General features: G+C 47.3%; 1 protein-coding gene across 2 annotated transcripts in view; it reads right to left on the reverse strand.

Moving 5' to 3' along the window:
* Positions 1-27,677, reverse strand: part of SEPTIN8 (septin 8) — a 47,187-nt gene that overhangs the window by 6,867 nt on the left and 12,643 nt on the right. Inside the window, exons 2-9 of one of the 2 annotated variants that reach the window (XM_082324281.1) lie at positions 22,998-23,112; positions 18,948-19,152; positions 18,096-18,282; positions 12,240-12,401; positions 10,688-10,784; positions 10,155-10,323; positions 9,770-9,902; positions 8,783-8,973 (exon numbers count right to left, since the gene is read on the reverse strand). In XM_082324281.1, the coding sequence (XP_082180407.1) occupies positions 8,783-8,973; positions 9,770-9,902; positions 10,155-10,323; positions 10,688-10,784; positions 12,240-12,401; positions 18,096-18,282; positions 18,948-19,152; positions 22,998-23,112 (1,259 nt within the window). Of the gene's footprint in view, positions 1-2,872; positions 5,809-8,782; positions 8,974-9,769; positions 9,903-10,154; positions 10,324-10,687; positions 10,785-12,239; positions 12,402-18,095; positions 18,283-18,947; positions 19,153-22,997; positions 23,113-27,677 lie in introns of those variants that run through there. The other variant, XM_082324280.1, reaches the window with a different exon arrangement.

A 27,677-nucleotide genomic window follows, 5' to 3' on the forward strand; every position in this document is an offset into this window, starting at 1 on the left:
TTTGCGTAAGGGGAAATCAGTCTGTTACAAACACAGAACTCTCAACCAGGAACACCGAGTCTCCAGCTTTAAACCGTCTCCCCTCCGTTAACATATAACATTTACTTGTCCTTTAAAACGGTTCCATTCCCACCTGCCACGTCCCAGTAGGAAGCGCCGGGGTCCGGACTGGCCGGGGGGATTACCCGTCCCCGAAGCAGCGAGTGGGGAGGTGGGCAGGGAGCTCTGGGGAAGGGGTTAATTGCAAGGCACGCGTGTGCAGCCCTAGGAAAACTAAACAAATAAAGGTCGGGGGATTTTGGTTATAAAACCCGTAAGTCTACAGAAAAAAAGCTACACGGAAGAGTTATTGCTAAGAAATGTGAGAATCCAGCCGAAAGGTTAGGGACGTTAGGAGGTTCTCCAGTTACACCCCAAAACCAGACCGAGGAGAGGACACAGGGAAACGCCGTTACAGCGGCAGCTCAAGCAGCAAGCTGAAACCTCGCCTCGCGCTAACCCAGCTGCGTCCCTCATCTCTCTGAAGTTCGGTCAGTGTTAACGGCTTTGTGCGGGCTCTCGCCCAGAGGTTAGCGTTTTGGTTTTAGTGCAAGCCATGCAGCAGCCTTAATTAGCGATTTATCTTTTGGCAAGTATCTTAAATTTCAACTTTATCAAGAGATACCGTGCATCTTAGTCCTTGCTATATAATCTCTTCTGTGCAATATATTGCAAGCTTAAAGGTGAAAGCACCAATTAATTTCTTCTGCATGAGATGTTTTGGCCTTAATAAATCTTCTAATTAACATGTCTTCCTGACGTTATGGAGCACGCGCTGGGAAGACTAAAAAAGCTACAGAAAGAACAAAAGAGAATCAGTATTTAAGTTTCAGTTATTTACATTAATTAAAGACAGCATGAAAGGTCAAAGAACAAATCTAACGTATGCCGCCTGATAGCGTGGGGGCTGGGTACCTTGGAGACATCTGAATTTAAACCATCGCAACTTGGAGCAGCTCTCACGGCTGCCAAGATCTTGTTTGGAACTGGTAATCAGAGGATTGATTTAAAATTTTAATGAGAGAAGACTGCTGACAAGGGAAGATCTGAGAAGTCACATGCTACGGAGACGCAGGACGGGGAGAGGCGCGGAGCCGTCTCCAGCCCGGCCGGGACCGCGGGCGCCACCGACCAGCCCAGGCAGCCCGAGCCGGCTCCCCAGCCGGCAAAGCCAGTGGCTTTGCTCTGTCCTTGCCTCCCAGGTTACGTCCCTCACGGCTGCGCACTTCTCCCTACCGAGCAGCCGAGGACAAGGAGACAAGGCTGGGTTTGGGTTGTCTCCTGAACGGACAGCATCAACGTGTCCTAGGGCCTTGGTCACCGGGCTTGAGCTCTGGAGCTGCAAAACACGGACGGTACCTACCTCGCTGCTGCACTGCTTTTATAACAACACTTCGCATTTCTCAGGCTCTTGCAAGCATCTCTAGGAGCTTTGCACAAATATTAATGAATGATCTTAACACTGTTCCTGTGGAAAAACGCTTGCCAATGTACATCATCCTAAATCCCCAGGTGGCCCATCTTTAAAATGACCAGCTACTCTGCCACCTTAGTCTCCCAATTAATTCTTATGTACCTGAATACACTTTCTCTTCACTGGCTTTAAGATTTGGCTTTAAAAAGTATTGGGATGGAAAAGGCTGTAAAACATTTCAAACAGACCACTTGGTATCAACTGCTAAGTCCCCACTAAGGCTTATCCCTCAAAATAGGCTCAAGTGACACAATCCTAACCCAGTGCAGGCTCAGACGTTCACCCGCACTCTTCATTGGTGATCGCTACAGGCAATATCACACCAGCTCCAACCACCGCTTCTGGTCAGCTCTCTGCAGGTGGACACACAGCGTCCGTACAGCACGGTCCTGCAGCTGGGGTAACCATCCCGGCCTTGTAAGAAGGTGGGATGCAAACAAGAGCATGTAAGATGACCAGAACTGCCCTCTGCCTTTTAAGCATGCTGCATATCAAATGCAAAAAGCAGAGGTCTCTTACTCAAGCCAGCTCCTGCGGCAATCGCGCAGTTCATCTGCACGTTTCTAAAAAGATTTCAGAAGCAGCCAGTATCACCAACTTGGTTTTGCTCTTGAAACTGGGGCTGCAGAAAAAGCTCCCATCAGAAGCACCACTTCAGCAAACACTGTGCATCAGCCAAACTCCACGTGGTTTTGCCTTAAGTGCAGCATTGATCTCAGTCCAATACCAAATAAAACCCAGAGAGACCCTAAGTTAACTGAATATAACTTCATACGTAGCAGTGCCCCACAGAACAGACACCAAGAACAGGCCTTCAGGTAAAGCTTCAGCAGCAGGTCTCTCTGAAAAAACAACCCCAAACTAAAGCTGTGCTCCTTTTCTGGCCTTGATCTAAGCGTATGATGTGCTTCTCCAGAAAAAGCATACAGCTTTGGAAGTACCATTAGGAAACTATCACCCTCCATCTCTGCTCCCTTTTCATCCTACCCTTAAATCACCTCTTTGGGCATCATTACAACAGCAAAACTGCTCATAAATCTGCCCGCTCAGTCACCAGATCCCACAAAGGAGAAGTACAAACAAACAAGCTTAAAGGCAACTTTTGCCCAAATAAGGATGGCAGTTGAATTGATACCTTAGAATTTCTCCCCAGATCACAGACGAGCATACTGTATGATTAGCTAATTGTTAATTAACTAGCTAATTTTAGTTTTGAATGTTCCCAATAGTCAGAAGACATCCTGTGACTGGTAAGCCTTCAATCATTACACATTATTACTTCAACAGAGATCCACCAGATAACACAGGAAAGCCACTGCTAAATAAACGACACCACAAAAACTCAAAATACATGTGAGATTTAATAAAAGAAAAAAAAGTACAAAGTGAGTGGAAAGAACTGAAAGTCGAAAAAAACAAAACAAAACAAACACCCAACACATTCGGAATGACAAAGCGAACGGATGCGGCACGTCCGAGAGGCTGCTGCCCACGCCGGGCAGGTCCCCAAGGCACCCCCACACGCTCCGAGCCAACCACCCCATCTCCACCCCGCGGCGTCCACCACGGCCAGACGTGAAGCCTACAGAGCTCACAGCCCCGCAAAACACATTTTAAATTAGAAAGCAGACAACATACATGATGGTAAATGCTTAAATGATAAAAAAATGGATTGTTTTCCCCATTAATACCAACCTTTTACGGATAAATGTATAAAACAGCTGAGAGATGTGTAACTGAACAGCTTCAGCCATTTCTGAAGGGTTTTTCTTTCACTTCTAGCCTACAAGATGTAAATCTTCGGACTGCAGTGAGATTAGCGTCGCCATGCATTTGTAACTTGTTAAATAAAAATAAGATACAGAACTACTCTATGTACCACATACCTAAATCTTGTCTCAGCCAAAAGGAAAAAATCAAGTACGAGAGAAAAAAAAATTACTGAGTCCCATTGGGAAGATTCTGATGTTGACTGCTCTAAAGAACAAGTAACTACAAGGAAAAGGTATGTCCGTCACAACATAAAGTCAATGTATATATCATAGTCATCATTAAAATATTGTTACATACATTCTGAATGTCTTCATCAGAAAAAAATGGGAATTTCTCCGCAATGCCCATGGATTTGAAGGTTTTTACTCTTTCATTGTTATCATCATTATTTGTAACAAACTACTATTTTAGGAGAAAAAAATTGATCTCTGATGAGCCAGGGCAGAGAGAAATCATTCGCATAGATCTTTCTGGCTGCAGCATGAGATCGGGAGAAAACTATCCACTGGAAAAGTGATGGCGAGGCAGCTGTTTGCATACCCAATACCATCAGTTATTGTTTTATCCCAGCCTTTGTAGCGTTGGCCTTGAGAAGCAAAACAATGAACCAAATAAAGCTGCTTACTCATGCAATTAGTGCACCAGAGTTTCTCTCATTAGCAAAAATCAAAATCCTGCCCCTAATTTGCTACATGATTGGACTGTAGTCAGTGGCAAGCTGGAATTGTCATCTTGTATGTAACAATAGGTTGGGTTCCTTGTACGCTTCTTTGAGAAAAAACACATTAACCCTCCTAACATTTGACAGTTACTCTTTAAAATACATCTAACCTGGAGGCACAGCCTTAAAAATGACGTGTTCAGCTTTCAGCAGACTCCTAATAAGTGCGCATAATTTTTACTCTTTCAAAACCAGCCTGTTCTAAAGGTACCCGTGAGATCTTCATGAGGTTCTTTCTTACACTCATCAAGTAACAGTGACATGATTTTCAACAGATCTGTATAAAAGGCCAATGTCCATATGAAAACAGTTTAACATCTGAGCAGGTATTTAGGAAAAAAAAAAAAAAAAAGCTGCTTTAATGGGATATGCAAGTTAAAGAACCTCATTTTACAATCCCGCAAAATGCTACCCTCAAAGAGACCTGTAACAGCTCAGATGCAAGGCCGTGCACCTCCATCTGCAAGTCAAATAAGGAATTTGCTGACATCTTAGCTTAAAGACAAGCCTTAAAAAACAACAAAAGAGAAATCCTATAACATTAATAACTAAATAAAATGCACACACTCACCACTAACACTTAGCCAGCCAGTGTTTTTATAAACTCTAAAGACATTATGTGGGGTTAATATAAAATATTTGCTTTCTTTTAGCCTGTTATCTGATGGATGGAGTTGGGTCCAACTATTTTTCCATGACAACATCGCTAGTAAGTCTCTATTCAGTTATCATCCTGCCTTATCACAAAATGGTTTGAGCGGAAAAAAAATTATATTGATTCTAATTATTCCTCTAAGCTCGGTTGCCCAGGAAAACAAGGCTGTGATTTCTAGGCATGAGGAGTATTAAAAGAAGCACCTTCTAAGAGGAACAGAGCCTATCAGTATAAATACGGTGCATAGCTCAAGATCAGGGGATTCTCCTTATTAGGCACATAATAAGTTTAAGGTTAAAGAGTAAAAGTAAAGATGGCCATTTAAATAATTTTTCCACAACAGTAAAACACATTGGTAAATGACAAGTGAAAAGTTACGCAAATCCTGTAGTTCCACATTATACAACAAACTCTTATGAAAAATCTTTCTATATAAGTGTTCTACTTTAGCAGTAAAGAAAATTCAAAACATTGTCCCAATGAATTTTATTAACCACTCTCTCTCTCTCTTTTTATATATATATATAAAATAAATGATGTAGAAAGTGTTTAGAGTAATTCAGGATTAAAATATATAATTACTGGAATGAGGGTTACTCCAACTAAGATTCCCAGGGCAGAAAGTCTAAGCACTGTGTTTTTCCATCCATTCTAAAAACTTACTCAAATCAATAATTTTGTTAGAAAAATAAACATTTCAGCATTCTTCATACCACTCCTCACATTTATGCATGTACAGGGGAAGGCAGATGAGCCTGAAGCAGTCACCTTAGCTGATTAAAAAAAAATAAACCTAGAAAGCAAGTATTTAGCTGGTGGGTAAGATGAGTTCAGACAAACAGTTACGGTCACTTTATACACGGCTGTTCAGTCACTGGGTTTAGAACAAAACATCTTACTTTAGGGATTAGTTGACTTTGTTTAACAAAATGTACATGGTAAGGTTACTTCCTTAAAACCTCCTGATAAATTCTGTACAGATAACAGCGAGTCGTTACACCGCAACCACCGAAGATGCTCATTTTCTCTTTCACTTTGGTCCACTCACACAATGTTATGAGAAGGGTCACAGGGTGGGAAACTCAAGCAACTTAACACATGAAAGCACCAAGTCCACTCTTGGCCTGAAAGTCTGTGTGTGATTAACTGAAAGAAACAAAACATAAAAAAGCATGAATTAAAGTTATGAAAATTAAACAAAAGCAAAATGTAGTGAAATATGTTAAAAAAAATAAGAAGGAAGAGAAGGGCAAACACTGCTCGGGCATCTGAAGACTCCAGACAGAGCAACCCCCCCGGCACGCTGGGCGCTGTGCCACAGAGCACGACCTGCTTGGCAGCTGCAAGCGCAAAAGAGAACCTCAGCACAAACACTTGTATGTCCCCTCGACACCTGCAATTCTTCCATCTCCATTTTTTACTTACTGAAGCTGCTAAAAACACTGTGTTGAAACAGGAGACGATAAAAGATTCAACTTGCTCTTCTAAAAATTGAAACGAGAAAAAACACCCCCTCCCCAAGCTCACAATATATTCCCAGTTCCTGCAAGGTCCCAACATCTTGCCCATAAACCCAGGACGCGCGTCCACTCGCATCCCCATCCCCTGGGCAGCTGTGGGGGCTCCTCCCAGCAGCGATGCTCCCCTGGCATCCTCTGGGTCCCGCTTCCCTCGCACCGCCCCGGGTGGGCACCTGCCCCTGTGCAAGCAGAGGGCAAACCCTGAGCTAATATTACACGCAGCTCTGTAAAGCACCGGCTCCCCGTTTACCAAAGCCACGGGCACGGCCTGAACCCTGCGCTCTGCTGGGGGAAGCTTTGCCGCCGGTCCCACGGGAGGACACTGCCTGCCACCAGCTCCCCAAATCCCAGCTGCCTTCCAGTCTGGTTTGGTTGAAAGATCTCGGTAAGAAAGCTGGCAAAGTCATTCCTGCTGCTTGCTTGGGAATGCACAGATCCTCTTAATGCCCGTGCGGTCTGTGGGGTTGACGTCAAACCTGGGATGCAGCAGTGGGATGGTTAGGGCTGTGCTCTCTGACACACAGGTTTCACAAGACCCCCAGCTCCTTTTGATACCTCCCAGATGAAGAGGGGGTCTGGGAAGACAGGTCACTGGCAAGGGCAAGGGGAGGCACCTTCCTTTGAATTTTTTATTACAAATGTCGTTATCCTGCTTGAGGATAACCCCCAAATACCACATTTTGAACTAGCCCACAGGTTTGCAAAAAAAAAAAAAACCAAACCAAACAAAAACCAACCCAAAACCCAGTCCAAAACCACTTTCTCTCCCTAATTCATTAATTTTATTCCTGGTGATGGTGCTCCTCCTCTAGCCATGCTCCAGAGCTGAAGATAGCCCCCTCCCAGCCCCAGCACCACACGGGGGTCCCCACCGTGCAGAGCACACACTGTGGGTGCCCCTCGGTCCTTCGCATGCCACCCGAGCTGCCTTCTCCCGGCCCCGCTTCTGACGGCGGCTGGTTTCTCATCACCACCCAGAAGAGGAAGAGCATCCAGACTCACATCTGCAAGTGGGTTAAAACCAGCAAAGTGGAGGAAACCTATTTCTATCGCAGACAGACAGAGCGGAGGGGAAGCTGCAGCATTTCCGCCTGGCCAGCGCACACAGTACATCACCGCCGGAGCAGCCCAGCGACCAGCATCACTCGCGCAAGTTAACAGCGTGTGGCTCGGTCTGCTCACCTTCTTCAAAGCAGACCTGGGCCCCAGGCTGCCCCGGTATTCAGCCTCTAATTCATGGGCAAGTTTAGCTGGATTAAACTCTATTTTCAGCAAAATATTTTACAAAGAGTTTTGGACTCTGTGCGTGAGGTGGGACATGCCCAGAGCATGCTGAGAAGTCTGCAGAAGAGAGTGCTTTGGTTTTGTTTTAACACCAACACATTTACATTCCGAGGAAATATGTTAAATAATATGCACTGGTATCTTCCACAGGAAGAAACAAATTACTAGCACGTCAGTACACAGAATGAGCTTCTCTAGTGCTGCAGTTCACAGCAGAGAAATGACAGAGCACAAGATCTCATCAGCAACGTGAAGCCAAACGTTGTGCTGTCAAGAGCAAACTTGGGTGTTGCTACTCTTGATGGTCTTTTTTTTTTTTTTTCTTTTCATCATTCAAAGGCTCAGAAAGCATTGCTGCCAGCCCGTTCTGGATTTGACAGAATGCAGTTCAGACTCTTAAGCTCCTTCACGCAAGGGGAAATGGGAAATGACAAAAAATGCTGGAATAACAGAATTACCAGCTTACATGATGGCACTCCTCATTTTGCTCCCTAGCCAGTGTTCCTTGAAGACTGGCTTGAATGGAAACAGGATCACCCTCCCCACCTTTTCTTCCTAAACCCGTTTGCCCCATTCCTGCTGTATCATTACACAACCAGGCAGCTGAGAGAGCATTATTTACATGCCCTCTCCACACTCTTGCTGGCTTCAGCAATGTCAATTAACTTGCAGCAAGCCAAGATAAGAATTCTGCCTTCAGGGGAAAGGAGCTTTCTCGCAGGCAGAACTGTGTCTTGGAGCCCTATTTCACACGGAGCCCTAATGAATTTCCAACGCATCTTCACTCTAAGCTGCTGTTTCCTTCTTTACAGCTCTGCCTCTAAAAATAAAGTAAGCGCACTCTCCAAAGAGGGCCCCGAGCCTACAGATCACCGTGAGGTGGCACATGACGGGGGACCTCATCTGTAAGGCATTACAGCTGTGTCAAGATTGTCCCCACTCCTCTGCTGGGGAGAAGATGCAGCTTATTTCTAGTCACCTTCCCATCTGTCCCCCGGGGCAGACGGCTCGCAGGACCACCCGAGCTGGCTGTCACAGGGGCAAGGGCAAACCCCACGGGACACTCAGCCTTTAGAGAATGGCCCCAAATTGCGAATCCCTCCCACCTGCAGCCATCAGGGCTTCCCCAGGGCAGTGCCCAGGCACAGGTGGACCCTGTCTCTCCTCCGCTTTAGGCAAAGAGTCAGAAGGGTAGGAACTAGGATTCCAAAATGCCCTTTTCCATTTGCTGTCTAGGCAATTGACCAAACAAAGCATCTGAGCAGACACCCAGCTTCCCAGTGGCAGAGGAGAAAGACTCAAGTTCAGTCACTTACTTTTTCTTGTCTTTGTCCTTCTTCAGCGGCTGCTGTGAGGTAGCCTGCAAGGATTGGGACTGCAAGGTTTCCACTGCTACTTTCCGCCTGTTGAAGGCGTTCATCTCTTCCTCCAGCTCCCTCCTCTTCTCCTCCACCTTCCTTTTCTCTTCCTGGTGTATCCTTTTTAAGTGTTCAAATTTCTCATGCAGCTGGTAGGAGACAGACCCTCTGAGCATTGCATCCAGCACGACCGTCAGGCTCCCCCGGAGCCACAGTCGCACCTCCCGCACGAACCCTCCCCACCCCACAGAGACCGGCCAGCTGGCGGGGTACGGCAGCCAGCGCCCCTGCACCGTGCAAGCCCCTCGCCAGAGCTGACCTCCGGGCAATCACAGCCTCTTCACCAAAAGCAGTGAAGACGCAATAAATTCAGCTCTGCCTGACACCACGTCTCAAATGGGAGAAAGCATGAGCTCTGGATAGGTGCACCGAGGATCTCAGCTCAGTCTGCAGCCCTGCCGCGGGGCTGTCGGCATTGCAGGTTCTTTTGATCCTCACTAGTTTTAAAGATGGTCCATTTATGTCCTCCCCAGTCATGGCAGCTGCCCGTGGCCTCACACCGCTGACCCGGGAGACTCCAGCCCAGCTGGAGCTTTACCCTGCTTGTCCAGTGAGCCTCCAGGGGTGAAGTCTACCTGATGTGGATGCTCACCAAAATGTCCTGCATTGCCCTTCGCTCACCAAGCAGCAGCCGAGTCTCCTACACACTGCACAGGATGGGGAAGGCTCTTGTTTCTGAGGCACCTAAACCAGTGATGCTGTTTTGAAAACACTACCCCGTGTCCTTCTCTGAGTGGGGGAAGGTGTGTGTGTGCGCGTTTGTGCTTTGGCTGGTGAGGTCTGCTCAAGAGCTGCATGTGCTTTCCAGGATTCATACGTTGCCCAGACCCAGATCCTATGCTGGCTGTATTTTGGGCTCCTCTCACAGGTTTTTGGCACACCCACCTCTCTCTCCTTCTCCTTCAGTTCTGCCTCCGTCTCCTTGACTTTGTTAACAAACATTTGTCTCATTTCTTCCTCTTTCTTCTGGAGCTCGCCCAAGAACTCTTTCCTTTTGGTCTCATATGTTTCTTGGAGGCTGGGGAAGAAAGCAAACGAAATCCAGACTCTTTGGACACCAATGAGTTCGGGATGGGGAAATGCATGCCTGTCTGCATTGCTTAAAGACAAACAGACAGGGAAGGGAACGCCACCGAAGTCAGCTGCAAAGTTCAAACCCAGTGCTAGTATTTTCCAGCCCAGCACTGTGGATACCACCTACAAACATTTTTTTGGGGTGTCAGTGCCAAACTATTGCTCTAAATTGATGCTAGATGTGAAGGCCACTCACCTGAAGGGCTGGCTGTCTGGATCCGTGTCCTTGAAGCCCATCTCCTCCAGTTTGCACCTCCTGTACAGCTCATAGTGGCGGGTGTGAGTCTGCTCCCGAAGATCCTCCATGTTGACTCGAATCAGCATTTCCCGCAGTTTCACAAAATCACAGTGACTTTCATTCTCAACTGATGGAAGCAACGGGAGAAGTCAGCAAACTATACACATGCCAGGGGAGCACAAACGCACATACAGATTAACTCCAGAGACTCCCCTCCCAAGGACCTCTACCTGTTGTCCCACACAGGGCACGGCACAGCCCCTTGGATGCAGGGCTTCTCGTTGACCATTACCACCTGCCAGCAGGAATGGGAATTCAAAGGAAAGATTGGCCAACCCACAAAAGGCTGCACAGGACATTTCTGCACCATTTAGCACAGGGCACCTTCATGCACACGTGCTGGTGGGAGGGAGAGCTGGGGAGGGTGCCGGCATGTGCACGTGCCTGCACAAGGGAGGTTTGCAGCGGGTGCCCAGCTCGCAGCGCCTTACCTTGCACCACTCCCCACGGGTACTGCCGAGCTCTCACCAGCTTGTTCCCAACTTTCACCTCCTCCGTGCTGCCGACCACAGCAAAGGGCAGATGAGCCTGAAACAGAGCCAAGGCCGGGGACTCAGTGCATGGGCTAACCCCTCAGAGAACAGCCTGACCATTAGATCCCCCTCACCTAGGCACAGGATCTACTTCAAAAAGCCCTTCCTCTGAAGCTATCAATCTCCAATACTCGGAGCAGTCTGTACTATGCACTGGGATATTACAACAGAGAGCAGCGTAGGGCCATAGCACAGCTTACTGGCAACGCTGGCTGGACTGAACTAGATGGGGAAATATTGTAGGAACACCATAATCATTACTGATCTCCCTCTACCCATTTGTCAGGTTGTTCTTCAGCGGTAGTCTTACCACACGCCAAGAGCGGGGCACTCCCTGCCTTGCAGAAAGCACAAGCAAAGACATCCGTAAACAGGCCTTGGCACAGCAGTTTGTGTGTGGGCACTGGAAGGGACATGTGCAGGATACAACGTGTGCTCGCTGCTCTCCAAGTCTGCAAAGCACCAAGCGCAGTAAGGAAGCAGGGCACCGTCCTCAAGCGCTGCAGGAGCGGAGCCGCAGAGCAGGCGCTTCAGTAGGACGAGGTTGACAAAATCCTTCACATTTAGGAGGAAACGGATCCAGAAATATGGAATTGGTAGGGAAGCGGCCAACAAGATTTTCATTGGGGCGGGGGGAGAAAAAAGAAAAACCAAGCAAGCGTGGCTCCCATTTTTCTCCCCAATGCACACAGCTACAATTATTTTAAAAAGAGTGCACCCTCCAAATTTTTCACAAGTTCAGCAAAAAAGCACTATTATACTGAAAACACATCTAGTTGACCCAGAAATCAATTGGCTGTTGAAAGTTTAAAAAAAAAGGGGGAAGGGGTGAAAGAAAAGACAAAGCATGTAATCAGAAACAACTATGCAGGAAAATGTTCATTTTGATGAAAAAGCTACTTTTTATTTAAAAAATTAACATGGAAACATTTGAGCTGTTTCTACTGCAATAGCTACACTCTGATGTGGGAGACAGGAAACTTGTAAGTGTTTTGCACGTGCTTCAGCCAGGTCTGAATTTGATCTTTGAATTTCAAAAAAGAGAAAGTAGAGTCTAACAATTTCTCTTCTTTATTTTAAATTCGGTTTTCTCTGCTCAGCCTCCTTAAGTCAGAAGGCCAATGTAAATCTTAACTGAAAAATTTTTATTCAAAGTTTCTCCCTCCTCAAATGAAAAGTAGCCTAAAAGCAGACAGAATGAATTTTGAAGAAAGTATTTTTCAAAAATTCAATAAAACAAATTTTAGAGCTGAGCTGAGTTTCTTCAGAGAGCCCACACATTTTAATTAATTCTGTATGCAACAGCCTTAGGCATCAGATCCACAGCTCAACTTTCAAACAGATTTAGCATCTGGACAATCCAATGAAACTTGCCCTTCAAATGCATTTTTGTGCGGTAATTTAATTTGTCACAACTTCTGGAAGCAAGACGATTGGCAGCATTACTCACATTCATCACAGAGTTGATCTCAGCAACTGCTTCGTCGTCTGTGGGGAACTGATAGATCTGCACACCATTGCTGACCAGCTCGCTCATTATCTTTATCTTGAACTTGTGCAACTCGCTCTTGGAGATGGTGTCTGCTTTGGCAATGATCGGGATGATGTTCACCTACAGCAGAAGGAAGGAAGGAAAAATAACCAGGTGAGCAGCAGTCAGGCGGGAGCGTGGGTGCCCGCAGGGTGGCCCGGGTCCCATGCCGGTGGCTGCTTTACATTTCATAAAACCACAAAGGTGCTACATTTTGCATGCGAGCTGCAGCACGAGCCCAGCTGAACACTAGAGGGAAGAGTTTTCCAGGACTAATTTGGCTACAAGACTTCCAGATAAACCAAAGACAAACACCTTGCAATAAATACACAACGAGCAGATCAAAGCCTTTGCTCTTGCCTATGTATTTTGTTACACACTCCGAGGGAGGCCCAGACAGCATAACTGTCACATCTCAAGTTATCACCTATCCACTTCTGGCTGTGCTGACAAGCTGTTTTAGAAGGCAAGCGCAAGGATGAAACGCTGCAGCGAGCTGACGTGGAGCCTTCCCATGCTTAAGCAGAAAGAGCAGGGACGACTCAGACGCTTTCACAGCAGCTGCAGATCCTTCCCGAGGACTCCCGGAGCCTCTCCGTCAGGATCACAACGCAGGCATGCTGTGTGGATTACACAGACCACCTGGGAGAGGAGCAGGGTGCCATAGAGCAGACAGGAGATTTGTTTTCATGCTGTTGTGGCTCAGCTTTGGTTTCGCATCAGCAGTCACCAAGCACAATGCCCCACGCAGCTTCATCGACCCAGGTTTCAAAGCCACACGCAAGCTGCAGGGAGGGGAGGTCCCCCCGTGCCCAGCACACACCAAGATTGAGAGCAAACGAGGGCCACATCGCACATCCTTCAGGAGGGATGCGATTCACTATGGCCTTGTGCTTGGGAGAGCTACAGCAGGGCACGATGTGTTGCAGGAACCTCTATTAGATAATGCTGCTACGCCCAGAAAAGCCACGTGCAATACTGCAAACCACTGCTTAAACAAACAACAACAAAACTCGTCTGTCTGAACAGCAGCCAAATTCATAGCAGTAAAACAGAAGAATTCAGACAAATGAGGGGAAAGTCTGACTTGCCATCTAACATTTCCCAAAAGCCAGCACTTTTTGTCCTACAGAGCAGAAATTCATAACAGCCATTTCGTCTCCAGTGGGTGCCCATTAAAACAAATGAGTTTGCTTTCCCAGCTCAAGTTCTCTTTGTAGCTCAGTGTTTTTTCCATACTTCTTGTTTTTTCTCCCCCCTCTGGTTTAGCACTTACTAAATACAAGAGCATTTACTCACTCCAAAAGAAAATAGTCTTAATTTGCTCATCGCAAATTTATCTGAGAGGATAAATTCCTTATTTTTCTCAGCCACTGATCTGGCCTCTTTTACCAAGGACCACAAACATCCGCACAGAACAAGGTCTGCGGGTCTCACTCCACTCCTCAGCAGGTTGATGTCCTCATTACAAAGGTAAAAAGGGCCGTGACCACAGCGGGGTGTCTCGCTGACCTGCTAAGAGCTGAGCAGGCTTGGATCCACCCTCTCGCACAGAAAAAGGGTCAGCTCAGGGCTCGTGTACCACCCGCTCAGGAGCGATAAGCTGCGAGGGGAAAGGCACTGCCAGGGAGCTGCTGTGTGCAGGGCTTCGCGCTCTCCGTCCAGCCAGGCACACTGACAAACCAGCACAAGAGGTGATTTTAATCCATTTTCAGTTGGCCTGAGCCATTCCCCCCTTTTCTTCCAAAAAGCACCAGCTCAGCCCTGCCTACAGCGAGGCAAGAGGTGCAGAGTCTGGAGCTTGGCACGGCTTCCCCAGCAGCAGGAGAAGGCAGGCTCTGTGGTCACAGCTGCTGCCCCAGCTGTACTCAAAGAAGGCGCAAACTGAGGTTAGTTCAAGTCCCTTCCAACCTTCCTCATACTTTGAAAAGGCATTTCAGTCAGCACCTGCTGTCACAGAGTTCAAAACCCAAAAGGGTTTTACGAGTTGTCGTATTTCCAGTAATCAATAGCCAACATCAATACTTTGGAGTCGTGGAAATGGCATCTGGGTGTATCTCCCTCCTTCTCTCTTCTTCCCTTGTGAGTTCCTTAATTTTTTAAATTATTACTGCTTTTATTTTGATGGCATGCATGCCTTGGAAACCCACAAGCTGAAATCCCACGGTTAACAAGTGATACCCAGAGCACCATACTATTATCTTCCTCTTTTCCTTTCCCCGATTTTGAGCATTGGCACCCAAAAGCTATCTAAGTCTAGAATGAGCCCATCCCTTTATAATAAGGAGAAAGGACAGAAAAGTTTGGACACAAGAAACAAGTGAGAGATGAGATGCCACTGAACTGAACTGCCTGTCTAATCCTGCCCTCCTACAGCACCTTCCACACATGCATATCTATGCAAAGGCCACGATGTGGGGCACAGACATTAGTGCCAAATAAACTGATAAACAACTAGCTAGAGAAGTCACCTCTCTTCTCCTTCCTGAACAGCTTTTAAAAACCCAATAGAATCATAGAATCATTAAGGTTGGAAAAGACCCTTAAGATCATCGAGTCCAATGCCAGAACTGTGCGAGGTTTCTCTCTCCACTCTTACTTTTACACAAATAATGTTTACCTTGGGTTGCAGGCAAAATCCCAGAGCAACATTCTTATATCTCATGATAGAAGGGCAATATTCTCTATTTAAAGATCAAGTATAAAATAATGAAGTTATCTGCTGGAGTGTCATCCCACTGAATGTGACAGGCATGCAGCATTCCCTTGACTGTCAGTCCATGTGCTGGAAGTCTTTGCTGGAGCTGGAATTACGGCCAGAGGAAGTCTGTGCTTCAGACAAGACAGTCAACTCACATGCACACACATAAAATGCATCTCCTTCTCAAGTAATTCTGACCACAGAATTATTTCTCATCTCCAAAAATAAAACTTACAAGAATGTGTCGAAATAAGTCAGTTGGTAGAAAATAATTTTGCTACTATAATAGGGCTACATGGATTTTCACCCTGTGAAATCCAGCTGGATTTTTCCCCATCTCCAAAGCATTCCCAAATGCAAGTCCCAGCGAAGCCAAGAGGCAAATCCTACCCTGGAAACCAAACAGCAGAGGCACAAACTGGCCTGAAGTGTCCCCACTGGCCAGTGACCCGCCTAGGACGTGTCAGCTCGCAAAGGGCAAGCAATTAGCCACAGCTCGTAAACAGCGCACGCTGGCTGGAAACCATCCAGGGCCAACAACCGGGGAGCCCCGGGATGCCCGTGGCAGCACGCAGCTGTGCTGTCACTTGCCAGGGCAGGGCTGTGGTTTAAATCAGTAAATGACCTTCTCATCTGATACAGATGCAATTTTATTTATCTCCTCCTCTTCCTGGGTTAAACCCAACCCCTGCCAGGTCATACCTGCTTCCCACCTACCAGCCAGCCACATTTCATCCACCTAGAACCACTTCTGAAGATGCTTCTAGCTCGCTGTCTGTAATTAAATACCCTACACAACAGCTGGCCATGAGCTCAGCCAAACAAATATTGTATTACAGTACAATGGAAGATTTTGTTTACAAAACAGCTTTACCCATTTTGTAAACTTTACACTAAAAGCAAGATTGAAATCGTCACACAGATTCAAAAGCCTGCCCAACACCTGATGCCATGCCACTGGTGTGCTAAAGCAAAGGTGTAACTGAGCCAGGTTCCTGCAAAACTGTTCTTAAACTAGTCTCAGACGCTGAGCCAGCAGCAAAGCATCGCCTCTGATACACCTTTCGTCTCCATGGGCTCCATTCCTCAGCTGTAAAACAGGGGCCACCAGCCACACAAAGCTTCCCAAAAGGAAAGCCAGGTTCAGGTGTGCTCATGCGGCTGCAGACATGAGTCAGGGCACGTCACCTCTCTGCTCAGCCACAGTAACCACTCGCCATCACCAGTCTGGAGCAGACAGACAGCCGTCCGGGGTTTGCCAACACCCCACTTCACTCTGCCCGCGCCCCGGCCCCCAAGCACAAATGGTTCACGTGTCCTGGGAAAGGGGCACAGCGCTGTCATGCGCAAATCTTTAAGGAGTGCCCGGAAAGCTCCTTGATGTCCTGGGGTGGCACCGATGCAGAAATGCAACATAAATCCCTGACACCCAGAAAATATCAACGGTCTCTACTTGGTTATTCATTTCCACGTGCCTGCTTGCGCGAGGCCACCACACCATGAAATCCAAGATGCTCTCACACTGTGGTAGGAAGGGAGATGAGAGCAAAGGGATAAAATGACTTCAAAGAGGACCATTTGAGTGGAAGTTTAGAAATATAAAAGCTTGAGCACGCACGAAGTTCTCATCTCTGCACAAGTACAAAGGATTTATTTTGGTACTACCCAAGGACCACATTAAAGGCAGCCACGGGGAGATGTGAAAAGTAGGAATGCAGAAGGAAAGGAAGAGAAAAGCTTTGTGGGACCACCAGCACCAAGGGGAATCATGCAAAAGCTTTCCTCCAAACATATTTCTGGGAACATGTAATGCTGGCACCGCACCAAGAGACAAGAGTTTATTAAGGGAAAGTTTTTGGATTCCTGATGAAGTCAGTGTAACAGCCACCACGGTTACAAACAGCCCACTGCAATGGGAAGCCAGTGCCTGCTCTGGAGTGGGGCCAAGGAAAAGCAGGCCAACAGCCCCGGGGAGGCAAGGGCAAACAGCAGGGACTCCACGAGGGAGGGGGAACTCTACCCACCAGGAAAGTCCGATAGAGCTGCACGTGGACAACAGCCGGAGAAGAGAGCGTTCCCTAAATGTAATCCAGGGGATCCCCAGTTACTGCAGGGTCCCAGCTACCTTACTTGCCCCCTCCGTAGACTGATCAGCATCTGCCATCTGAAAGGGACCACCTTACTGCTAAAATACTGCTCTGAAAGACAGGAAATTCTTGCAAAGAAAAGAAGAGATGCTGCTGTCGCTAGTGACCTTTGAAGCCTCCTGCAGCTCCCTGGAAGCCAGCTGGAGCAACCAAAAGTGTGTCAGAAACCTCCCCCGAGCTGCAGGAATATCTGTGGTAACCAGTTAAGTAACCCACTGCCCCCTAAGGCAGTAACAGTTTACGCACAAAGCAGCAACCCCCAGCTAGAACCTCTCACGACCCACTTTTAGGATTCCTATGACCTTGAGAATTTCTCACCGTATTTACATTTTCAGAAGATATCGTGATCTCCTATACAGATCATCTGGCACTACCAGCAGTGACAGCTCACGCACTCCCTGCGCGCCAGCATGCACTGCCAACGCTTCTCTTCAGCACTTGTCTCCTCTGTACTGGCCACCACCTTAGGATGTCTACAGTTTTGGTTGCTCTCGGTCCCTGCTGACAGGTCAGGGCAGCAGAGGTGGCTCTGCAGTTTCCAGCACTCAACTGCAGGAGCTGGAACACAGCCTTACCTGCACACCTGTAAAAAAGAGCTAATAAAGATGCAGCTGATGGCTTTGATAAATATGAACTAATCTGGGTAAGACTGTTACAGTGGTGGATACTCTAGACTTCACACAGCTAGCTGGAAAACAGGTTTTTCACCTGACATTTTTCAGGAAAGCCAGTGAGAGAAAAAGCACAGAACCTCAGCAACCCACCAGGGCAGACTAAGTTTTACCAGAGTCCTAAAACCAGCTCAGCTAACATACAGAAAGGAGTCCAGCACTTACATGGAAGGAACAGAGCCTTCCACATCACAATCAATATTAACAGAAGCATCACCACTTCCAGAAAGTGGGACCATGGTCTCCAACCCTTTACCTTGCTATCCAGCTTCTTCATTGTCACCAGGTCCAAGGACTTGAGTGAGTGCCCGGTTGGAGTGATGAAGTACAGGCAGACGTGAATCCTCGTATCATGATAGTTGAAGAGAGATCGGCGGATTTTCAGCTCTTCTTGCAAATAGTTTTCAAACTGCGTATCAATGTACTCTACTATCGGCCTGTAACTAAAACCATACCATTAGCAACCCAGATACTGGAGCTCAAAATTAAACAGTCTGAAGGCTTAAGGAGTTCTCCTAGACATACCATGGTATTATTTAAAACCAATTTAGCCTTACAACAGGAGAAGTGGGGCATTTACACACAGACCTTATAATCCAAAGGTTGCTGGAGTCTCCTGAGGCTGCACTCCAAAGTCTAAGGACAGTGGAGCATGGAAAGACAACTACTTCCACAGATCAAACTTTGCCCAGATCTCAGGGCTGAGCCATCTGGCTGTAGCAATGCAACATGACCAAGGAGAGACCTTGGAGTCCCAGAAAACCTTTACCTGGGGCTTGAACAAGATGTCTGTGTAATTAAATGAGACAGGTCCAGAGACACCAATCACTGCCAGAACAGATAGTTCCCAACCCTGCACTGAGGACAGCTTGTTAACTGCTCACGCTCCTGGAGAACACCATTCTCTGCTGGAAGGACCTCCTATGACCTCTCTTTTTGGCTCCTCACCCAACTCCCTCTGTACTCAGTCCCCAGAACCAGAGCCACTGCAGGGAGATACTCTATTATCAGAAACACAGACACCTCCTCTGCAACACTGCAAGCAGGGCTGCAGGCAGTTCATGTCTAAGCATCAGAGGCAAGCCCAGAAATGCCAAGCAGATGGCACGAGACCTGCCTTTCATCTTTATTTATCTGATCCCCAAATCCAACCGCATCCACAATCGTTAGCTTCAGGTGGACATTGCTCTCCTGCAGGTCATAGGTCCGTGGCCGCAAGCGAACTGCGCTCTCATAGTGACTGGCCTCCTCTGTCTCAAACGTGGTATTGAAGAGGGTATTCATTAGTGTGGATTTCCCAATGCCGGTCTCACCTAGGAAGGAGAAATCATCAGCTCGCTGCAGCATGAATTTGTCACAGGTATTTCAAAGAACATTAATTACAGAGCAGAACTAAATTATACTGTGAAAGGTTACTACAGATTGCGTGTTGACAGACATATAATTGCCACAAAGGTAACTGCATTCTTGAAGGCCTCCCATGCTTAATGCAAAGCTAACACAGAGCACTTCAGTATCATCTCCCCAGTGAGGATCATACAGCACAGAAAAACACAGTCTTCCCCTCCATGTACCCTGACTTTGCTCGGGATCCTACACAAAAGGAGCTGGGGAGAGCACAATTTTAGTGGAGTCTTTCGAGTCTTCAGATGAGATGGAGTAAAACTCAGCTGCTCCTACCGACAAGGACTATTTGGGTCAGTTGCTGGCTGTCCCAAATACGGCGATAGCTCCGGGTAACACTGCAGATCAGCACGAAGCGATGGGTGTTTGGTGTGCTGTGGAGGGGATGGGGAGGTCTGACAAAGAGGTTTCCTCTCACTCTTTTCTACGAGATTCCCAACTTTAACAGGCTTCTTTACTACTTTCTCTCTTTGCTTTATTTTGCCATTAAAGTCTCTGGGGACCTGCCTTTTCCAAGAGCGGAGACCCCTGAGAGGAGGGAATCTGGGGGCCTATTTCAGTACAGAGAAACAGGCAGACAGCTATGGACCTGCTAGAACAACTTGCTATCAGACGGAAAACCTCTTTTCACAGCAGAAAAGATGCTGGGTGAAGCTTTTGTGATTTTACTGTGCAGCTGAACTTTGGTCTGCCTGGAAGCCCTAAAGCAGCTTGTCCCTCTTCTATGGCCTCAACCCTGTAGTCCCACACGTCCCATTAATAACTGCCAAAGGATTAAAGCTCGTTCTGCTGTAACCCTTTCCCCCTCCATCCACACTACAGCTACACCCGAGTCAGCTCAGTGGCTCTTTTACTCTCCCCTCTGAAAAGCACCGCCAGCACAAGGCACTCGGTGAGCTGCTGAGATCTGGCTCAGTAGACACAAACTGTCCAAGATGGTCCCATTCCGCATAGACACATCACAGGCAGCATGTCCATGCTTTGAGATGATAGGGCTACCTGTGCAGCAAGCAGAATTGGCTAAACTGGAGGAAATAAGCAGCAAACTCTTCCGTCACATCAGGCATCCAAACAACCTCAGCAAGACAGCAGCTGCCTGACAGAGAGCAAGAGGTGTTGCTCTGCCCTGAAGAGCTCCAGCTGCACAGGGGAGATCTTGCAACCCAGCCCAGATGATGGGTGTTTGCAACACAGCCAGTTTCATCTCATATTGCTCTTGATTTCTGGAGTTTCCCCTTAGTATTTCTGCTTCCTCCAAGGCTGCCCTGTTGCCCCATGATTTTTCATGCTGATCAGCCAAGAGGAGACAAGAATGCTGTTTAGAGGAAACCAAAGTGAAACCAATACCAAAATGCCATATAGCATCTGTGCTATATGGCACAGAGGCCAAAGCATGACAATGTTTTCAGAGCCCACATTCCACAGTGCATTTTTACTATAGACCTCAGCAGAGCCCTGTGCTGGAGCACTGAAGCAGGGCACTTCCGAGGCATCTTCATCTTTCCAGTGGTGGAAAAAATTCTGCCAGCTTGAACCTCTGAGATACGCAGAAGGAGAGAACATGGAGTCAAGCAGGGATGGCAGAGAAACTTGGTAAGGAGAGAATCGTTCTTGGAGAACCAGTAGGGGCAAGATTAGGAGATGTTTCCCATCTGTAGCCCCCCTGTTCCAACAACCATTGAAGGACACCTGGTATGCATCACAAACCAAGATCCATCCCAGAATATTTGGCTCACAGGCTGCCTGTGAGACAGAAAGGCTTTGAACTGCTACTCCTGGTAACTAAACGAGACTCTGATACTTTCCAGATTGGCCTACAAGGGGCCCCATTTAAACTCCTCATTCACTACATGCAGCCCTACTGGCCAAGGGATTGAAGAGAGGCAAAATCCAAGGAAACAGCCTTCTACTCCCTGCTCATTTCCCAGGTGGTCCATCGTGCTACACCTTCGGCATAGACGGCCACTGCTTCTACTGGGCGCAGTCCCTCTCGCTGAACCCAGCCACCTCCGAGAAGCCCTACAGCGGACGTGCCGATGGGAGAGCAAGAGGGTGAGCAAGTTTCTGTTTGAGGCAGGTGCCATGCCTGCTGCCAAGGGATTTGGACTTTTTCCTTCTTCAAGCACCACAGGTTCTGCTCTTCACTGGAGAAAAAATACCTCATGGTGCTCAGAATAGGGCAGAGACACATACCGCTTCCTACCAGCTGTGGCTAAGAGTTATGCAAGGAAATTAAAACAGCCTGGTGCTCTAGATTAATCTGAAAGGAAAGTCATATGGAGAACTCAGTACTGATGCAAGCCACATTCTCCTGTTCAGTTGTAAGCACAGTTGGAAGCAGGAACTGGCAAACAGGTGTACATGTTTTTTTTTCTTTTCCTCTTGTCAAAAAAAAAAAAAAAAAAAAAAAGAGGTAATTTTTTCCAGTGTGTCACAAATGGTATGGCCAGATGAGAATGCAGGAGTATCCATTCTGGTGTCCTCAAGAACAACACTAATTAAAAACACATTGCCCTCTGCTGCAATTACCCTTCTGCTAAGGAACACGTCTATGAAGTTCAACTGTGATTTCAGCCATGCTTCTTACTTGTGGTTTGGATATGCAGAAGTGGCTCAGGTATGGCACAAGCACCTTGTGCAACTTGTCAGGGTTTCACTGCACAGTCTATACAAAGCCATATTCTTTTCAGGCAGATTGAGGGGCCAGGCAGGGAGCTGCTGTCCCTGGATGTATTTCTGCTGGTCTAGCAGGTTACAATACTTCAGACCTCATACACAATACAAGAACCGGCCAAAGTAAAAATAATGCTCATCTCATCACTGGGAGGAATTGGTTTCTAGTACTCCAGCCAGCATCGCCTGCTAGATCACGTCAATACCGACATTAAAAAACAAGAATATAATGAGGTTATTTTAAAGTCAGCCTCTCACACCTGCTCACAATCTTCAAGACAAATACTTTAGAATCAATAAAACCAGGAACGCTCCCTCTCCCTTTCCTAGCACAGAGATGGTCATGCTTCAAGCCCTTTGACTCACCCTGGGAAAGCATCAACCAGGGACAGCTCAGATACAAACCTCTTATCCCTAGCTTTGGGGTGCAGGCTTACACTCAGAAATGACCACGTAATCACCAGCAGCTCTCACCTAACACACGGTGCCTCTGACTGCGTCTCCTGGGACACCCTATCACCGAGATGCTGTTCATGCCAGCCACCCCAGTTTGCAAAGGGATATATTTAACTTGCCACATACAGTCTTCCCTTAATCCTTCCTATTCCAAAGCTATTGCAGCGGAGGGGATGAGTAACACCTCACTGATTACGGAAATTCTTCTGGTTTGACCCACAAGGTTCAGCCACTTCGACCTCCCTGCCGCTCTCTGCACCTGCACCAGTAGCTCAGCTCAGTGCAGAGCTGGAGAGTCCCATTTCCTCCCCCCGCCTCCTCACCAAAGGCAAAAATTGATATATCAAAGCTTTTCCCCAAACTCTCTCTAATTTTGGGCAGAGTCTCCAACAGTCACTTGTGAAAGTCACAACTCAGAAGCACATCAAGCTCCAGAGAGCTCAAGTTCATTGAAATTATTATGCTTTTTTTTTTTTTTTTTTTTTTTTTTAAGAGTTAGGTATTTCTGACTTGCTTGAAGTCACTGCCGAGGCCCATGGCACAGCAGGACACACAAGAAATCCCGGTCCCAACCTCACCGCGCCGCCAACTCAGCCCACGTCTCTTTGCAGAGGACCGTGCTCACCCACACAGAGGATGTTGAAGCTGAAGCCTTGTGTGACAGACTTGCTGACCAGCTGATCGGGGAGACTGTCGAAGCCGACATGGCCCCCCAGGGAGAGGTTCCTCTTCTCTTCATTCTGGTAGGGAGAAGAAACCAGATTAGCAGAGCTGCACTGAGAAGGCAAGTCAGAGATACGAGATGAACCACTAAGCCCAAGAAATAACCACCCTCCCAGGCACTGCAGAGCCACCGACACAAACCATAATACTGCCCACGAGAGCTTGTGTTTTGGCACGCCACAGCTCAACAACAGCCACCAACAAGAGAAAAGAGAGGGGAAAATACTGATCCTAATGGGGAATTGGAAGAACTAAGCCTCCAGGCTACAAAGAAAACACTAGCATGAGCTCCAACTGCATGCAACTGGGAGAGATTAGCAAAGGAAAACCCACCACCATGTGTTTTAGCACTCATTTCTCCTCGTCCTTTTTTGTTTTATTTTCTTAAACCCTCTAGCACTGAATTCAGCTCGACAGACTCCACATTTTCCCCCGAGTACTTGGTCTTTTTCCCTTTGCTATTGCCATAAGCAGCATGGTTTTGTTCGCTCGCGCATCCAGGGGTGCTGGTCGCACAGGCAGGGTGAGGAATCCTCTTGCTTTACCATCTGTGACCACACAGTTTTCCACCGTTTCTCTGCTGTTCCCGTTCCTGCCTCCCCCATATGCACTTTGTTCTTCCTTCTGTCTCCTCCCTCCCTCAGAGGAAGGCAAAGCTGATCACCTGTAGGAGCTTTGCTTCGAAACTAAGACAAAAAACATCCAAGGAGACAACAGATCTATGCCCTATGTTATACAGAAAGGCAGACCAGGTCAGATGTAATTCCGAAAGAGAGGATTCGACAGATGAGTCATTTCTGTTTCTAGTGGTGAAGAACAGTAGAGTTTGAATTTGCACAAATATTTCAACAGATGTTGCCACCTCTCTACACAACTGAACAACGCTATCCAAACCCAGGGACCGGACCACTGCCCCTGCACCTCTCAAGCACTCTTATCCTTCCATGGAGAAGCAAGGATACATGATTTCAGAGCATGATTCATTCACTCTCACAGTTTCTTTGGTAAATTACTCTGTTTTTCTTAATCACCAGCACACAGCGGAAGATGGGGATGGAAAAAGCGTCTGCCCTTTGCCTGGCTCTGGTTCTTCTGTCTGTCCCTGAAAATTCAGACTTAATGTCCCAGCACTAAGACTGTGAGACAAGAGCATACCCTGAGAAGAGCCTAAGCTGGCTGTCAAACTTTAAATTAACTCAAGAGGAAAATAAATGAAATGACGTGATAAGCCTCACGTATTGCTCTATGCCTACAATAAGATTGCTAAACAAAACACAAACCTTTGTTCAACTGCATCTCAAGTCAAAGCCTCCTTTAGTTCTGCCTTTGGTAGAACAAATATTCTCAGCTTTGTAAAATAAACCATTTAAATCACAAGAACAACTTGTGAACAGCTGAAGCAGCTCCTATGCCTCACATACAAACCTTCTGGCTGTCCTGCTTAGCATTTGTTACCAGCTTTCAGATGATTTCAGCCTAGCGCTCTCCCAGGGGACTCCTCGGACAGAAACACAACCGAATTGTAGCTGGGCCCCTGCGATCAATTCCGTTTCAGCCCATCAGGATCGATCGCACGCGCTAACTAAGCGGAAATAGCAATCATTTAAAGTTTTCCTGTGGGAGAGACAGCATCAATTAAGGTTTTAAGGTGGCCAAGAGTTTAGGTGAATTAAAAAGGGCTCCTAAAACAGAGAAACTTCCAAGTTAAACTTTCTTCCATTCATCTGTCGCCCCACTGAGCTGCTAAAGCTCAGACTGACACCTCTGCAGGGACAGACCCCAACTGCAGGATGATTCCTCAGCACGCAGGGAGAAAAGCGAGTCCATGCTGATCCGGGCAGCCCAACGCTGAACCACAGATCCAGCACGGGATGGTGCAACCGCACCGGCAAGGAGAACTTGGACACGTGTGCTGGGCAAGGCCTGAGTTGTTTAGGTTTGTTTTTCCTCTTAAGGAGGAGACTATCACAAGGCGCAGGAAGCCACTGCATGCATCAGCAGAGCTTGGGGAGCCTCCTCGAGCTCTCAGCCCCGTCCCCTCAGCACCCACTTCTCCTCTGCCCCCCTGCCCCTCCGAGCCACCACCTTACAGAGCTTAAAATGCCAGTTCCCACCACTGCAATGCAGTGACAGCCAAGCAAGCTGTTCCCACAGAAAGTCACCGAGTTTGATGGTTACACTTTGTGTCTTTTCATTTTAAATCATAAACAAAACCAAGCAAACAAAAACACAAACCAGAAGCCTGGGATGACATTTTGGATGGGAAATAAAGGCTGCCGATGGCTATGATTAGGCTGAGAGTGCCCGAGGCTGGGAAGAGGTTTCCAGGCAACAGGCAGCACCACTGCTCGGGATTTTAAAATAGGCTTCAGCTCGGCAAGGCTGCATTTTAAAATAGGCTCCAGCTCGGCAAGGCTGCATTGAGAACTCAGTCATGCTTCGGACGGAGGAAACCCAAATGCGTTCGCACAGGGCTTTCTTTTTCTCTTCTTTTTTTGGCATTTGGTTGCTGTTCGTTACAGGACAAGAATACACTTACTGAAAACTGCTCGCCATCTCTTAAAGCTGCTAAACCAACGAGCCAAACTTCAGTGAAATATTTTTGTCAGTGACCTTGAAATGCACAGTTTCCTTTTATTTCTGTAAGCAGCGATAATAATCTGGTTCAAGTCCAAGACGCTGCTGATACCAAAGCAGAAAACCATTTGCTGTGCTTGCAGCGTGTTCCGCTGTCATTCAGCCTCCAAAGGGATTTTGCTGTTGTTGCTGTGTTAGGACAAACAACGGCAACAAATACTGGAAAGCAATAAGACTAAGAAAAGAAAGAAAGAAAAGAAAAAAAGTTTTCTCATTTTATTCTTTCCCTCCAATCCATCCAGCTTACAAACTTGACAGCCTTACAAATACAACCAATTTTTCTGTGCACTTGTGCTATTTGGTGCTTTGGCCTGCCCTGGAGAGGAATCTACTCACCACCCCACCGAGCAACCACCAGCACTTCTTCTTGCATCTACCTGCAACTGATTGCAAGTCTCACCCCGAATGACTAGCCCTTCTGGCTACCTCCTGCTTGCCCAGGCTAGCTCAAGGACACCTTGACACAGTTCACCTGCTAGTAAAGACAACAAGGTCACACTCAAAATTGAAATCTTTCCAGCAGAAGGAGCCAGCCTGCAAGGCTCAGCATAAATAATCAATCCAGAATATAAATGCTGCAATAAATGAGGGCAGCAGTAACGCAGCAACATGGGGGTTTGTTGTTGGTTTTGTTTTAAACAAAAGCTAAGAATTTCAGCAGGACTTTTCCCACATTTGGTGCCAGCAGTGCAACTGCCCTGCAGGACAGGAGCAGGCAGGTTACTTGGCAGAGCCGGATGGGATCGGCCATGGCAAGAGCCAGGCAGAAACACAGCCCTGCCCTTTCCAGTTGCACTGGTCTCTGCAACACTCCCGCCCTCTGCAACGCCCGGTGAGAATTAGGTCCCTCATCTCACGGCCTGGAGAGGTAACTCTCCTCCTTCTTACCAAGCAAGACCCCATCCTGTGGCTGCAAATAACCATGAGGCAGTCAAGCTTTCCTGAAGCACATTTGGTCATTTTGCAACATGATATTTAGGAGTTTGTGATGGCTCTGAGTGCAAAGTGGCCACCATAAACAGCCACTGCAGCCCTGAACATCACTTCTTGAGTCATTAATGGCATCCTATGATAGGCAGCTACCAGAGTTTCACTTGGAGCCTTTGAATGTGCTCTTTGAAAATCTTCTGTGCCTTGAGGTGATCTTCAGGGCTTGAAGCAGAGAGACAAGGGGATAATTTGTATTTTGAATCTGGAATTTGGTGGGAAACAAAAGAGTCATCAGAAGGTCAGAGCAGAATTTATTAATCCAAAATCCTTTAAACATTTTCACAGATGCTCTGGCTGGGCCAAGAAGCAGAGTCCGTCAAGGCAACAGGCGCACAAATGACATCTGGGGGCACGGCCATGGGAACAACAGCCATCCCGGAGGGAAATCAATCTTTGGCTCTGGTTCGACAGCTACGTCACAGGACCCTTTCTCCTGGCATGCAGCAGACAGACAGACATGCCCTTGGTAGCACAGATGGCCACGCTTAGCTGAGCACCACAAGAACTGAAAAGAAACCTCCAAACGTAATGCTTCAAACCTGCTATAAGGCACCAGCCACCCCAGTTCCCGGCCATGCTCCGCTGATGGCTGGGGATGCACTTGGGATGCACAATGGCACGCTGGCCCATTCCTGCAGCCACACCAGCAAGAAGCTGCCCAGGGAACTGAAAATAGCATTTCAAACCCACATCAGCTTCCTAAGCTCATCCACAGCAGGGTGCCACAAACCATGCTGTGTTGCGGGACCACGGGGCTGGGAGGAAGCAAGGGGCGGCATCGCTGCAGGCACGGGCAGCAATGCTGCGGGCAGCTGGCCACAAACCACATCCGTAGGAGATGATATGTTATTTGGCCCTTTATTGCAAGCAAGACAAGAAAAGGCAGAGAAACACAATCAGAGAGACCAAATCCAGATCCCTATAAGAGGGTCAACACAGTATTCTCATATTAATT

Source organism: Platalea leucorodia, assembly GCF_965183815.1.
Source record: "Platalea leucorodia genome assembly, chromosome: 11".
Lineage (NCBI taxonomy): Eukaryota > Metazoa > Chordata > Aves > Pelecaniformes > Threskiornithidae > Platalea > Platalea leucorodia.